Source organism: Rosa chinensis, chromosome 7, assembly GCF_002994745.2.
Source record: "Rosa chinensis cultivar Old Blush chromosome 7, RchiOBHm-V2, whole genome shotgun sequence".
Taxonomy (NCBI): Eukaryota; Viridiplantae; Streptophyta; class Magnoliopsida; order Rosales; family Rosaceae; genus Rosa; species Rosa chinensis.
The window spans coordinates 42,356,058-42,370,266 of NC_037094.1; the positions used below are offsets into that span (position 1 = coordinate 42,356,058).

Genomic DNA, 14,209 nt, shown 5'->3' on the forward strand with positions numbered 1-14,209 from the left:
TGGTGAGATGAATAAGACACACAATCTGATTCTCTGTGTCCAAACTCTCTCTCTCTCTCTCTCAAAATTTTTTCTGTTTTACAACACATTTACCCAATTTTAACAACAAAATTGCCCACTTGCTCCACTAACAGTTTTTTAACCTCATTTACCCAAAACACTCTAAAGGATTATTTCCCTACTACCCAATTAATTCTTTTTTTATTCTTTTTATTTATTTTTAGGACTTTTTTGCCCTCTCCTTCTTTCTCACTTAGAGAGAAAAGTCATCCTCCACCATGCTGTGCTCCGGTGACTAGTGGCCGGCAGCGGACTCCGGCGACCGGAATTTGGCGACGGGTGATCGAAATCAGGCGATCGATTACCGGAATCCGGCTACCGGTTACTGAAATCCGGCGATTGGTGACCGGAATCCCGAATCCGGCTACCGGACCGGTGACCGGATTCCTGCGTCTGATTTTATTACCCCCAAATAATACCTAGTAATCATATTATTGCCTCCCCTCCAATAATCATATTATTGCCTCCCCAATAATCATATTATTGCCTCCCAAAAATCATATTATTGCCTCCAATAATCATATTATTGTCGTCCAGTGAATTGTATGAACTCCCAAAACCAAAATGAACACACTACAGGCACAATTGATCAATTTATTATCATATTATTGTCCCCCAATAATCATATTATTGCCTCCTAATAATCATATTATTGCCCCAATAATCATATTAGTACCCTCCAATAATCATATTATTGCCCTCAAATGAACCAAAATGAATACATTACAGATACAAATTTTTTTTTTTTAAAAAATCTCATTATACCAAAAAAAAAAAACAAAAAAAACTCCTCTGGGCACCCACCGGACTGTGAGGCAGATGCAGGAGTCGTCGGGGCGTGTTTTAGGGTGACGACGACGTTGGAGCGGAGTCGTTTCGGGCTGGGTTCGAAGTCGGATCGGAGTTGGGGGGGGGGGGGGGGGGGGGGGGGGCTGAGTTGTGGCTGTGGGCCTTTGGATCGGTGGATCTGTGGTTTGGTTGTTGGTGATGCCGGAGGTGGATCGATCAAGGTGTTGGCCTGAAGCCGAAAGTGGGGTGCCAAATCAGCCATGGCAGTGAGAGAGAGAGAGAGAGAGAGCCTGGTTCGGGTGACGGCAGCGCTCGGGGGTTGAGTTTCGAATCCGGATGTAGTGATCCGATCTTGGGGCTGGCTTGGGGGACCCACGACGGTTGAGATCGTCTCTGATGGAGGTGGTGCGCGGCACACACAGAGAGAGAGAGAGAGAGAGAGAGAGAGAGAGAGAGAGAGAGAGAGAGAGAGAGAGAGAGAGAGAGAGAGAGAGTTTGAGAGAAAAGAGTTATTATAGGGGGCAAAACTGTCACTAGAGGTTAGATTGGGTAAATGAGGTTAAAAAATTCTTACTGGAGTAAGTGGGTAATTTTTGGTCTAAAATTGGGTAAGTGGTCACGGCCCCTTAAATCTAAAGGTACGTACTCAAAATGGTGGTAGTTTAAATGATTGGCTATTGCTTATGTATGACTGTCTCTCTGTATGACTCTTTATCTCACTGTGTGCTTGAGACTTGAGTACAAGAGAATTGGCTCCGTACTCCCCCATGAAATCAGAAAGGGCATGGAGACCATAAGAGCTAGCCTGCATGAAAACCATATTACGTCGTCTGCAAATAAAACATGAGATGGGGAGAGATATATCCCGGAGCTGCCATGCAATCTAGCTAGCTTATTTTGAGCTACAAGCAGTGGGATACCCTTACTAAGAACCTCCTCTAAAAGACAGAAAATAATAAGAGATAAGGGGCCTCCTTGGCGCACACCCGCGAATAGGTAAAGAAGCCACAAAATTGACTCTTGACTAACATAGAACAATATGAGCTGAAGCAAGGATATTCTGGACCCAGTTCACAAAAACCGGATCAAAACCAAAAGCTCGGACCACTCGTAGAAGGACCAAATCAAAACAAAGAAAAAAAGAATCCAACAGATTTTATAGACATAGCATGTATATGCTTTATTTACAACCCATATATACCTGCATTTACAAGTTACAATTCAAAAGTTTGCATGGAAGTTTAATTGCAATTACAATTGGAACACATGTGCGTTTACACATTCAGTGCTTGATGATCAATCAATGATTGTAGGCCATAAAAGGCTTCACCACCATGGAGGCATTTCTGATATAATGTCATCCCACAACTTCAGACACGTACTACTCATCAGCGAGCACGACCCAGCCCAACTTCGGCAGATACATATGAAACGCAAATGTCTAACTGCATTACACATTTTATAGGTGTAGTCAGCCATGAAAGTCTTCACCACCATTGAGGCGTTGTACTTTCAATGTTAGGTCTCTTACATTTTGTTCATCTTCATCTGCTAACACAATCCAGCCCTGCTTTGGCAGGTCCATGTGAAAGGAGATGAGATGGCGACATCATGACCTAGAATGCTACATGAAATAAAAAGATAAAGATGTTAAAACCAACAACAAACAGTAAAAAATAATTAGGATCATTCAAATATATGCATAAAGAATTAGCTATTACCGATGCATATACTCTTTTATCTCGTAGTGTTTGAGGGGAGAGTCCTCCTCGATACATTCACGGTCCGAGGCCATGGAAAATAATAATTAATTAAGAGGACTCATCTACAATCTTAATTTCCTCAAATATCTCATACTATCAATCTTATAAATTCTTACTAGGAATTTACACTAGACTCCAAGCTACTAATTTGGTAAGGGCAATTGCAGTTCATTCTCACCCTTTCCTTTTAAATAAAGACTTCATAGTTCTTTCATTTACTCACAAATCATGTTGAGGGTATGCAAGGCAATTACACTTCTTATATGAGAAGTTCCATGTATAGCTTGTGTTAGGATTTTATCAAGAATGGAACTCGATCTGCATGTCAAGGCAAAGATGTCTATACATGAAAAGTCTTCTCACAACCCTACTGGAACTACTTTTCAACTGCCTATGGTCGCTGCCATTTATTCCTAAAATCTTGTAAGCCCCATAATCCTTGTGTTAGGTTTTTATCAAGAATGGAACTCAATCTATGGCCACTAGGCTGTTTTTTAGGTCGGGTAAAGCTATGGTATGTTAACATTTCTTATACATCAACTATTTTTACTCCTTTAAGGACTCATGTTATCACTTTGAGGACTAATATTACTATTTTCAGGACTCATATGGTAAACTAAGAAAATTTACCACTTTAAGGACTCATGTTACCACTTTGAGGACTAAGATTATTATTTTGAGGACTCATGTGGTAACTAAGAAAATTCACCACTTTAAGGACTCATGTTACTACTTTGAGGACTAATATTACTATTTTGAGGACTCATTTTATCACTTTTAAGGCAATTGTATGCATGTCATATGTTAAAACATTGTAGAATTTTCCTTTTAGGTCTGAAAATGTGACTTATCTAACATCACTTGTACTGTACAGAGATCAAGTAAAATCTGTGATACTCAAAAATGAGAAATTAAATTTTACCGTTCTCAATGGGTATGGTTTCTGAAGCATGTTAAACCAATAACACACTGAGCTGAAGCAATTAGCAACCCTACCATTTCCTTCTTTTTCCCTGTAACCCCATAGAGCTCAACAACATCAAAGTGTTTAGATTTTTTTTAATTGCTTTCTTTAGCTCTAATCCTGTCAATTTCTGGCTGACACGCTCACTCCATTTAAGGTTTATAATGCCCACTAGGATTATCTGGGAAAAGAAAAGAAAAGGAACCAAAAGGCAACTAAAGGCTGTTTGTCCTGCACTTGATCAGATTTCATCTCAAGTTGAATATATTAAGAACACAAAATAATTCTTGGATCAACAAATGAAATACTTGTACTCTTAATGATATATAATTTTTCAAAAGCAGAAAAAGAGTAAAGAGTGTATGGTACTATATGGTATTACACTGAAACAATTAAGAGTTAGAAATGTCTTTTAGCTACTCTTAAGGGGCAGACAGGTGGGTTTTCAAAACTCGTGATTCGATGATTGGCTGGGACATAATGATGGTTATCTTTGCCTAATCTAAGGTTACTTTGAAGTTAAATATTCATCATGGAATGATGCCGGCTCTTTGAATTCATGGCTTCTTGCACTAAATTAGCTATTAGTACATATGATGAAGCTGATCTCATCAATGATATATAGATTGTGTAGTAACTATTCTCTTTATCCAGTAATCAGACAATGTAATCTTCCCTTTAAACAGTTTTAACCTGATCGAAGTCATTTGTAAGTCCTTAAATATGGAATCAGGGGCCACAAAGAAGATGTAGGCTTATTTTCCACTCTTGCTGCAGATTTTGAGTTCTGCAGTTCTGATGAAAATTTGAAAGTGATGACATGTTTTCTAAAGTAGCTAAAATAATTCAGGAGTATATGTCCAATTAATATTGTTTCTTTGTGTTGTTGCTCATGTTTTGATCCTTTATTTTCTGTATAGCTATCCTGAATTCAAAATTTGTTAGTTAGTTGAACTCTACAGCAATATTAGGAATTAGAATTTTGCTGAATGAAACAATTCATCATGAGAAAAAGAAATATGAACTTGTTACTTGTCAAAAAGGGAAAGATATAATATCAAAAACTACTAACAATATAGGTAGCAGATGATTCAAAACACATCAATCAATCAAAATTATTGAACACTTGAATGCTTTCTGATTTAAAGGTTCTATACTAGTCTAGGACAGAAATTTTATTGAGGCTTTGAATAAATTTTAACAAAGATTTAAAACATTCATGCACTGAACCAAAGCATCTCCATTTATCAAATTTTTGAAAGAAGGAAAAGACGAACACAGCATTAACTCAAGTTCTATCTTTTTCTCATCCCCTGCAAAGGTCTAGCCCATCTTTGTCCTCACAAGCTGACAGTGATGTTGACAATGAGTAAAACCCAACTTCACTCGCAGTCTTTCTCGAACGAAGTGTTTGCTGAGATTGCTTGCAATGCGCAATGGCCCCCTGAATTGAACTCTCCATTTCTGAATTTGCACTGTTGCATCTCTTTAGAAACTTCGGCTCCTGAGTCCCATTTGAAAGGTTTGAACATGAAGATGAAGAAGAAGCTGATGATGATGATGAGGAGGAGGATGGTGAAGTAGAGTCCTTTGTAGAATGCCGCTTGATAGCTAATGAAAACGACCTTCTGTGAAGACCAGCACCATTCTCAGTGATCTTGTCTTTGTTGAAGCTTCTCATGCCAGAAGCAGACATTCTATATTTATCCTTCCGAATTTGTCCAAATGGGTTTTTCTTCCCCGCCTTCGTGTACTTACTCAAGTCCTTGGATTTCATAACCATTCCTTCATCTGCATTCTTAGCAGCTGCTAGAGCACTGGACTCATTGGAGCAACCAGTTTTGCTAAACAAGGACTTGAGATAAGCCCTTGAAGCCTTGAGCTTAGACCCAAGTGAGGAGTACTGCTTCAACTTTTTGGTCCAAGATTTTTTCGAGTTTTCATTGACGTATCCAAATCCACTCCCATCAGTTGCATACTCGAAAATATACTCATCCCGGTTCAGCTCTCTGCTAACTTGACAAGACTCCGAAGGTGAGATGTTGCAGGACTCAAATGGGGTACTCATTGTTGTTGGAGTTGTGGCAGTAGTGGCTAATGGGGTGCTATAGAACTCTTCAAATCTATCTTTTGGGTTATGGTCAAAGCACGAAGTGGAGTTTTGGAGTAGTTTTTCGACCATTTGTAAACGCGGTGGGAGGTGAAGAGGAAGGAGCTTTCCTTTGTAGAAAAGCTCATCAGCTGGTGAAGTAGTTGAGGGCTCTATTTCTAGTGAGCTTGACGACATTTGAAACTCAAACTCTCTGGGGTGTGGAGGAGAGCTCATAGAATGGGAAAAGAAGGCGGAGTATGAACCGACTTCCATGTCTATGTAGTCACCTTCTGAAGGATCATAGGATAAGTGGTCAACAGCCATCACTACTTTCTCTATGGTGTTAAGACAAAGACTACTGTTTGAAACTTGAAGAGAAGTAGTTCAAATGAAGCTGAGCTTTGTGAGGGTTTTGAAGGGGTTATGCAACCTTTAAAAAGGGTCCAAAGTAATAACTCTGTTTATTCCAATTTCCAAATGTACAATTCCAAACATTATGTGGAGTGTGGACCTCAATCTGTTGGCCAATTTGTTTAATTCTTTTTCCTTGAAGAAAAAGGTTTTCTTGTGGCTCATTTCTTTAGTTATATGTGGATGACAAAGAATTGACTGGGAGGAGAAAAACTTCAATGGTTAAGCAACCTTGATCACAAGCGTTGCAGTCAGCGTCACTAGGACTTTAATTTATTGGGGACCAAACAACTGAAAGCTAAAAAGTATATAAAGCTAGAATTAATAAGCAGCATGATGTAAGAATGAGTTCCTTTTGTTGCTTTAAGCTCTTGATCATCAATTTGTCTTTGTTCACTTAAAATTGTTTGGATTTACTTGAAAAGATCGTAATATCTGAGACTATAGTATATAGAAGCATAAGAATTAAAAAGTACAGTAGCCTAACTAATATAACTTATCCTATTAGACTCACTAGTTAAATACTCATCAGTTAGGCGCATGTACAAGAAAATATGTATACGTTTGTGTAGGTACTCCTCAAACTCAGATAACCTTTTGGCCAAATTCAAACTGGGAACCGCGCGACTCACATCTTAAAACCTGGCTTTTCTGCACTCTTCCAATATAAAACTATCTCTCTCTCTCTCTCTCTAAACTTGAAAAGCTCTTGTAAATTGTAATCAATAGAGGACTACGTGAAGTACTTAGAGCTAAAGAGACACTTTATCTCTCACTCCCTAACTAACAAGAAAGCAAAACCTGAAAAAGCATTCTAATCAATAGAGTATTGCTTAGAAGTTAATTAGAACTAAAAAATCACTTTATGCTACTTTTACTGAATTCCTGGGTTTGTTTTTTACTTTCATTTTCAATGATCATGATAAAGAAATTAAACAAAACGAGCCCAACTTTCTAACAAGTTTTATCAGTACGTGCACACAGATCTTTGATGCTTTTAGATCTTCGATCATGAACCTGGTTTTCTTTATTCTATTAGAAACAAAATGAGAGATAAGTATATAAGATTTTTATAGAGGAAGAGATTGAGAGGTGTGGAGCTCATGAAAAGCCAAACAGAATCCGACATTTGGTGGTGTGGGAAATGGAAATTCCGGATGCAATGCCATGCGAAGCTCGAGACTTTCATTTGTCTTCTCCTTTTAACCTACTTCCCCATCTTTACGTTCATTCTTTTTCTATCTGTTTCTGTTTTCAATTCTAAGTTCTAACCACTAAACAAAACCATGGGGATTCCCTCCTTTTCCAAAGTCCAGATGGCTGGTTATGTCTAGCTCTTCTCTTAGAAGCTAGTCATTTAGAAACAATGGATATATATTTTGATATCACAGATGCATTGTTGGTAATGTCACAAGCTATATCTTCATTTTCATTTTCGATATATAACAAGAGAAGAAACGAGTGTAGGAGCATACAGAATAGTGTTTTTCTGGTTTGAAACCATGAATGAGTTTAATGTCACCGTATCCAACGAATTATAAGGGCGATGCTATTCACACTCTCAGTTTGTCATTTTGTGACGCTTCTTTTGTAAATGGTTTAAACTAACAAAATATGAAGTTTGGGGTTCATGGTGACAAAGTAAGAGCGTGAATAGAAATTTCCTATCAAAAATTGGTTAGAGACGAATAGTATTGAACCCATAAATTGTTGGGAAAGAAATATGAAGAAATTCATTGTTGGGTCTTTTTTAAGACAAACAGCATTGGTAGGATGCCCTAGTGTTCTCTTTAGTAGGCATCAAGAAAGTGTTTCTTCTTTAACTTGGACCCTCCTGCCTTAACTCAATCTTCAACTCTTGCATCACCAAATTTGGGTCACAAATTCTACATAAACTACCCACAACCCTAAATTGAGGATGTATCTAATTGGTTCCAGGTTTGACAAAGTATAGCCTCTCCGAGTGTTCGGGCACCCTCCTACCAGCATCAAGTAGGGTTGAAGATTGCCAGAAAGCTAAACAGCTCTGAGCATCATCTTTTAGAAATCATTTTAGAAACTGACTTTAGAGGGATTTTGGGTGGAAGAAAAACCCAGTCCACTAGCTTCTGTACCCTGTTGCTGAAATCATAGGAGGACCTGCATAATGATGTTGCCCTTGAAAGATGAAACAAAAATTTTACTTCTATATCTGGAAACCTTTTCAAAGCTATATTAACAAAAAATCCTAAGGCCACATTCTCATCTGGGCTCCTCCATTTCTTGGTGTGTGGAAGCATGAGGCCAGCTTAAAGTTAAACGTCAGATGGGGATGCCCACTTCAGAGAAAAGAAAGCAATTGACACCACATTCTGAGTTGTAAGTTTTGTGAAAGAGATTGCAGAGAAGCTAAAATATCATCATCCAACACCAACACCAACACCTTCCATTCCACTCGTTTTGTCAAATATTTGACATTACAACATTACGGGTTTGAGAATTCAAAAGAAGAATTAACAAATCAGTAAAGGTTGATACAAAGAAGCTACAAGGAAAAGTATGTAACGCCTTTGGGTACAGATTAGATCATACTTTATACAGAGGATATCTTTTTGAAACATAAATAGACAGCCACCTATCCGGCATAATTATAGGTCTATTTGAGTTGATGAATCACCAGATATTAGTTCCCTCTCAAGCTCGTCAAATTCCCACTCACCCACCTCCTCTGTTGAGTAGTCTTGACCAACCTTGCCAAACTCTGATTCGAGCTTTGCTAGGTCATCTTCAGGGTCGAGCACTTGCTCTACCTTGACTGCACCCTTCTCCGAATGCTTCACTGTCTCATCTTTCTGTGCAACTGAGCCATCTGCTGAGAGATCAGATGGAGCACTCTGCAGCGTGTAATCAGACGGAGTTTCAGCTTGGGGAGTTGGAGTCTCTATTTCTAGAATTGGTCTCTCAACAGCTTCAAATTGTGCTCTTAATTTTTCAATATCATCAAACAGTTCCTTAACCGTACCCTTGGGTCTTTCCTAGAATACGCAAGCAAAGTCATACTTAGGGGTTTTGTGAATCGCATCAAAAACGAAAAAGAAAAAGAAGAGAACTAAATACACCACCAGGAATTCATACCTGGAAGTTCTAGTCTGTTCTGAATAAAAGTGCGCTTTCATATTACCAACTACACTGAAGGTGGTAATAATCTGAAACAAGATAACAAAAATCAATGTATGCATGTCAATAACAACGAAAGTTCCCCAACAGGAATTGGGTGCCTCACAATACCAAAGTCTGAAGCATTCCTGCTTGAGTAGTTTTTACACATGCAAAAAAAAAACAGTTTGGATCACTACCCAAAATTGACATGAAAAATTAACCTTCACAGGGAACATCCTAGATTCCTAACTCATGATACTAAAATAGCAAACTTGTAATTTCTTTTTCTTTTATCTTTTTCAATCTGCAGGCTTTAGATTAAAAAAGTCACCCTATTGAATCACTAAAGGAACCAAAAGTTCCTTATCTGGAGATCTGTATGTTTTTACCTTGGTTTCATGATCCAAATATTCCTCCTCAAGGCTTCTTAATGGATTTAATGCTTTAGAATCCTCATTCTCTGCATTAGATACCACCCCTGACCTGTTTTGTCAGGTCAAAATACATTAAGAACAGAGAAAACAGAACGAAGGCACAATTATCATAGTGCCAAAGAAAAAATGATAAATAAAACATTACTTCTTGCTCAAATTCTTAAGATTCTCCACAAATTTCCCTATACGGCTGATAGAAGGCCCCAACTCTTTCTGCATTAGAACATGAGATGTTTACTTAAGGAACAGGAGAGATAAAGAGCAAGAAAGATAAGGATAGGCAGAGCGTCAATACCTTGTAGGCAGAGAGAAGATCAATGGCGAAGTTCACAAAATAGTGCTCATGTTTCTCCAATTCATCACTTGAAATGCAAAAAAGCAAAAACTATTTAAAGCACAGTATATACAGCACGAGAAAGAACATAAACCAAATTTAACTACGACTTTCGGTCTAAAAGAACAAAGTGACAACAATGGAACAATGAGCATTTAGCAATTGAACAGAGTTGAAGAACATACTTGACCTGCTTCTCCTTGGTCTCTGCATATGAGCACTTGAGTACCCAAGTATCTTCCAAAAAATTAATCCATGTATGTAGAACATCTGCCTCGACCTTACATGAAGCAATGGATTTTGATAGTTCATCTTCCTGTCAAAACCTTTGTAGGGGGGCTAAGATCTAGAATATTATCAAAACCTTTGTTTCCAAGTGAGTCACAATCTTGGTATTAGCTTCCTCAAATTGGTCCCTGTCTTCCCTGGTACGGCGAGAATTAGCTGCAGCCAAGGAGATATTGACCTGTACCAAGAGAATAATCACAATCAAATTGGTCCCTCTCTTTCAGATATTCACAATCAGGGAAGAAAAACTAATTTAATATATACGAATTTGGAGAAGGAAAAGATCACATCAAAAATACCATTTTTTCAGAAAATAATACAAACCTTGAAATGTAATGAAAAAATAATCCAAGATCACAAATTTATTGGAAACTATAAGCTCAGCATTATTTTGAAAATATGAAACACTTATTTCCTATTTTTCATGAATTTTCTTGTTTTCCATTTGGAAAATAGTAGAGAAAATTTGGGACAAGATTTTTGAGTTCTGTCAGTTCGAGAAGCACTTAAAAATCATGATGTGAGGATGGGACGAATTTTGTACGAAAATAAGAAAATTGTTGCAAAACGATAGTAAAAGAATTTGAGAGAGGGAGAGTTTAGACACCAAAAATGCAGTATGAGAAATGGAGTGACTCTATTCATCTCACAATGAGGTTTATATAGAAGTACCTCAGGCTTACAAAAGGTAACTATTTAACGATTACATCAATCACTCGTCTGATTACAATCAATCAATCGCTAATTATATTCTATTAATCACCAATCAATCTTAATTGGCGTATATCATGCAACACTAATTGCTATTACATGAATAGCCACATTAATATTTACAACACTCCCCCTTGGATATTCCATGTCAATAGTGTTGCCCCTGCTATGCCCTTCTAAGTTGCCTCGTCAAAAACCTTACCAAGTAATAAAAACCCTGTGGGAAAAAACAACCTTGGTCGAAGGAGAAAAAGAGCACAACGCGCTTGAGTGTGGATTAGCAGTATCACAGCTTTAGAGATAGGTGGAGTCTTCTTATCAGCACCATAAGTAGGTAGTATGTCTACGAGAGGGATGCATTAGAGTTGCTACACCAAAACCTTGCCCGGTAAACCCAGTGGGAGAAACCCGTGGTCGAAGGGAAAAGATGAGCAAATGCATATATATGTCGAATCAAAGCATCTTCTGGATGCAGTAAGTGGGGTGACCATACTAAAGATGTGCCTCGTCAAAACCTTGTCAGGTAACAAAACCCAGTGGGACAAAATAACCCTGGACGAAGGACAAAAAGAGTACACGATGGTCAAATGAGTATGCTTCAGGATACTCCCCCTGATTTTGACTCCCCCTGAAAATTACATGTTAGGTAATTCAGATAATTTACGTGGACCAATACATTGTACATGATTCTATAATGTAGACTTTGGTAGTGACTTAGTAAAGAGGTCTGCACGATTGTCTTCAGATCAAATATGCTTAACTTCAATCTTCTGATGCTCCTTTTGTTGCTAATTGAAGGAGAACTTCAGTACAATATGTTTGGTGTTGTCTCCTTTGATGAAACTCGTCTTTATCTGCTCTATGTAAGCAGCAGTATCCTTGTAGATAATGGTCGGTTCATCAGTGGTGGAATGCAGTCCACATGTGCTTCGAACATGCTTTGTAACGGCTTTTAGCCATGTACATTCACATACTGCTTCGTGAAGAGCTAGTATCTCAGCATGATTCGAAGAGGTAGCAACAAGTGTTTATTTCGTAGACCTTCAAGAAATTGCAGTATTCCCAATGGTAAATACATAACCAGTTTGGGAATGTGCCTTGTACGGGTCTAATAGATAGTCTATATCAGCATATCCAACAAGGTGAGCATCATTTTGAGGATCAAGGGGGTTTGATCCATTCCTTGATGCGTAGGGATAGAATAAGCCCATATCCGCTGTACCTCTAAGGTAGCGAAAAATGTCTTTTATACCATTCCAGTGGCGGCGTGTTGGTGCAGAGCTATATCTAGCTAACAAGTTCACATCGAATGAGATGTCCTATCTAGGGCATTGAGCCAAGTACAATAATGCGCCTATTGCACTTAGATATGGGACTTCTGGCACCAATATCTCTTCGTTATCATCTGCAGGACGATACGATTCTCTCTAGACTTCAGACGACCATGGGTGTGCTTGCTTTTATCCTCATTAAAGCGTCTTAATATCTTCTAGATGTAATTTGGTTGATGGACCAAAATTTCACCTGCACTGTCCTCGGGCTTCAGGTCGAGGCAATAATTTGTTTCCTAAGGCCTTTCATCTCAAATTCCGATTTCAGGTGCTTTGCGGTTTCCTTGATTTCTTCAGGGGTATCAATCAAATTCATGTCTTTGACATAGACCGTCATAATTGCAAACCCGAAACTTGTTTCCTTAATAAACACGCATGGGCATTTTATTAATCACATATCCCATCCCGATCAAATATTCACTTAGATGGTTATACCACCTCCGTCTAGATTTTTTCAATCTATAAAGTGAACACCTCAAAACTAATGGAGAGCATATTCTGTGGTCTAGAAATATTTGCATCGGGTATCTTAAGTCCTTCAGGAACTTTCATGTATATCTCTGTATTGCGATCCCCATAGAGATAAGATGTGACCACATTCATAAGCTGCATATTCAGTTTGTCAGAAACTACCAAACTGATAAGGTAGCGGAATGTTATGACGTCCATTACGAGAGAATATGCCTCCTCGTAATCAATCACAGGGCGTTGAGAAAATTCTTGCGCCACTAGATGAGCCTTGTGTATCACAATCTCATTTTTGTCATTACGCTTCCTTACAAATACCCATTTAAATTCTACGGGTTTAACATGGGGAGGTGTAGGAACAACAGGTCCAAACACCTTTCTCTTTGTCAAGAAATCTAATTCGACCTGGATTGCTTATTTCCTTTTTAGCCAGTCGTCTCTTCGTTGATATTGATTAATAAAGCAAGGTTCGAGGTCATCGCATATTATAGATTCGGTGCCACCGCAAATACTAATATATCATCGATGATATTCTCAACCCGATTCCAAATCTCACTAAATTTACCGAGATTTCTCTATTTTCGGGAGTGGGTTCAAATGTTGGAGCGTCCCCTAACATTGTCTCTTCTAGGACAACCCCATAATCCGGATTTATCTCATGAGATGGATTGGTTTGAGATTGCGATGTTAAGAGGATTCGTTTGTGCCAAGTTTAACCTCTTCTGGGGATAAAAATCCTTCGAACCTGATGGTCTACCTCGCTTCTGGGCAGGGACATATGCCCTGGTTAGCCGCCATGGTCATACCTCGTCCATCTAGGACGACACATCCTACAAGGACGTCTATCCTTGCAGGCACATTTGCAGCAGGTATATATGATCTCGTCACTTTAGCTAGATCAGAGAAAGTGTCTGGCATATTGTATTCTTATACTCTATAGATCTAGAATTTCTGCACTTCACTATTTTCTGCGGTTTGGGGATCAAGATGAGACATTGTGGGGACATTCCATGTTAATTCACGTCGTTCATCAGGAACGGTGACGTTTTTATCTCCTCCCAACGGCGGGAAAACTGTCTCATCAAAGTGACAATCCGCAAATTAAGCGGTAAAGAGATCACCTGTCAAGGGCTCTAAAGAGCACATAATGGATAGGACTCATAATAGACATGTATACCCATCCTTTGTTGAGGACCCAATTTTGTACGTTGTGACGGCACAATTAGCACGAGGACTGCATACCCAAATGCGCGTAAGTGCGAAACATCAGGTTAGTACCCAGTCACCAGCTATAACGCGGAGTAAGGTTGGGTAGCAATGGGCCTCAACGGGACCAACATAGCTGCATGCAAGATTGCATAGCCCCATGCAGAAATTAGAAGCTTGGTGCGCATTACCAAGATTCTATCTGCGAGACCATCTTGGG

At 38.7% G+C, this 14,209-nt stretch overlaps 2 protein-coding genes across 2 annotated transcripts; both read right to left on the minus strand.

Moving 5' to 3' along the window:
- Positions 1 to 4,681: 4,681 nt before the first annotated feature.
- On the minus strand, positions 4,682 to 6,056 carry LOC112180603 (probable membrane-associated kinase regulator 4). Its single transcript, XM_024319158.2, has one exon. It carries the CDS (start codon positions 5,990 to 5,992, stop codon positions 4,883 to 4,885), a length of 1,110 nt encoding a protein of 369 aa, XP_024174926.1. The 5' UTR covers positions 5,993 to 6,056; the 3' UTR covers positions 4,682 to 4,882.
- Positions 6,057 to 8,473: 2,417 nt separating this feature from the next.
- Positions 8,474 to 13,598, minus strand: LOC121048829. The gene is made up of 8 exons (XM_040511447.1): positions 13,590 to 13,598; positions 10,350 to 10,451; positions 10,171 to 10,301; positions 9,947 to 10,013; positions 9,797 to 9,864; positions 9,607 to 9,700; positions 9,194 to 9,363; positions 8,474 to 9,088 (listed from the first exon to the last, which is right to left on the minus strand). The coding sequence occupies exons 1-8, from the start codon at positions 13,596 to 13,598 to the stop codon at positions 8,707 to 8,709; spliced, it is 1,023 nt and encodes a 340-aa protein (XP_040367381.1). The 3' UTR covers positions 8,474 to 8,706.
- Positions 13,599 to 14,209: the final 611 nt, after the last annotated feature.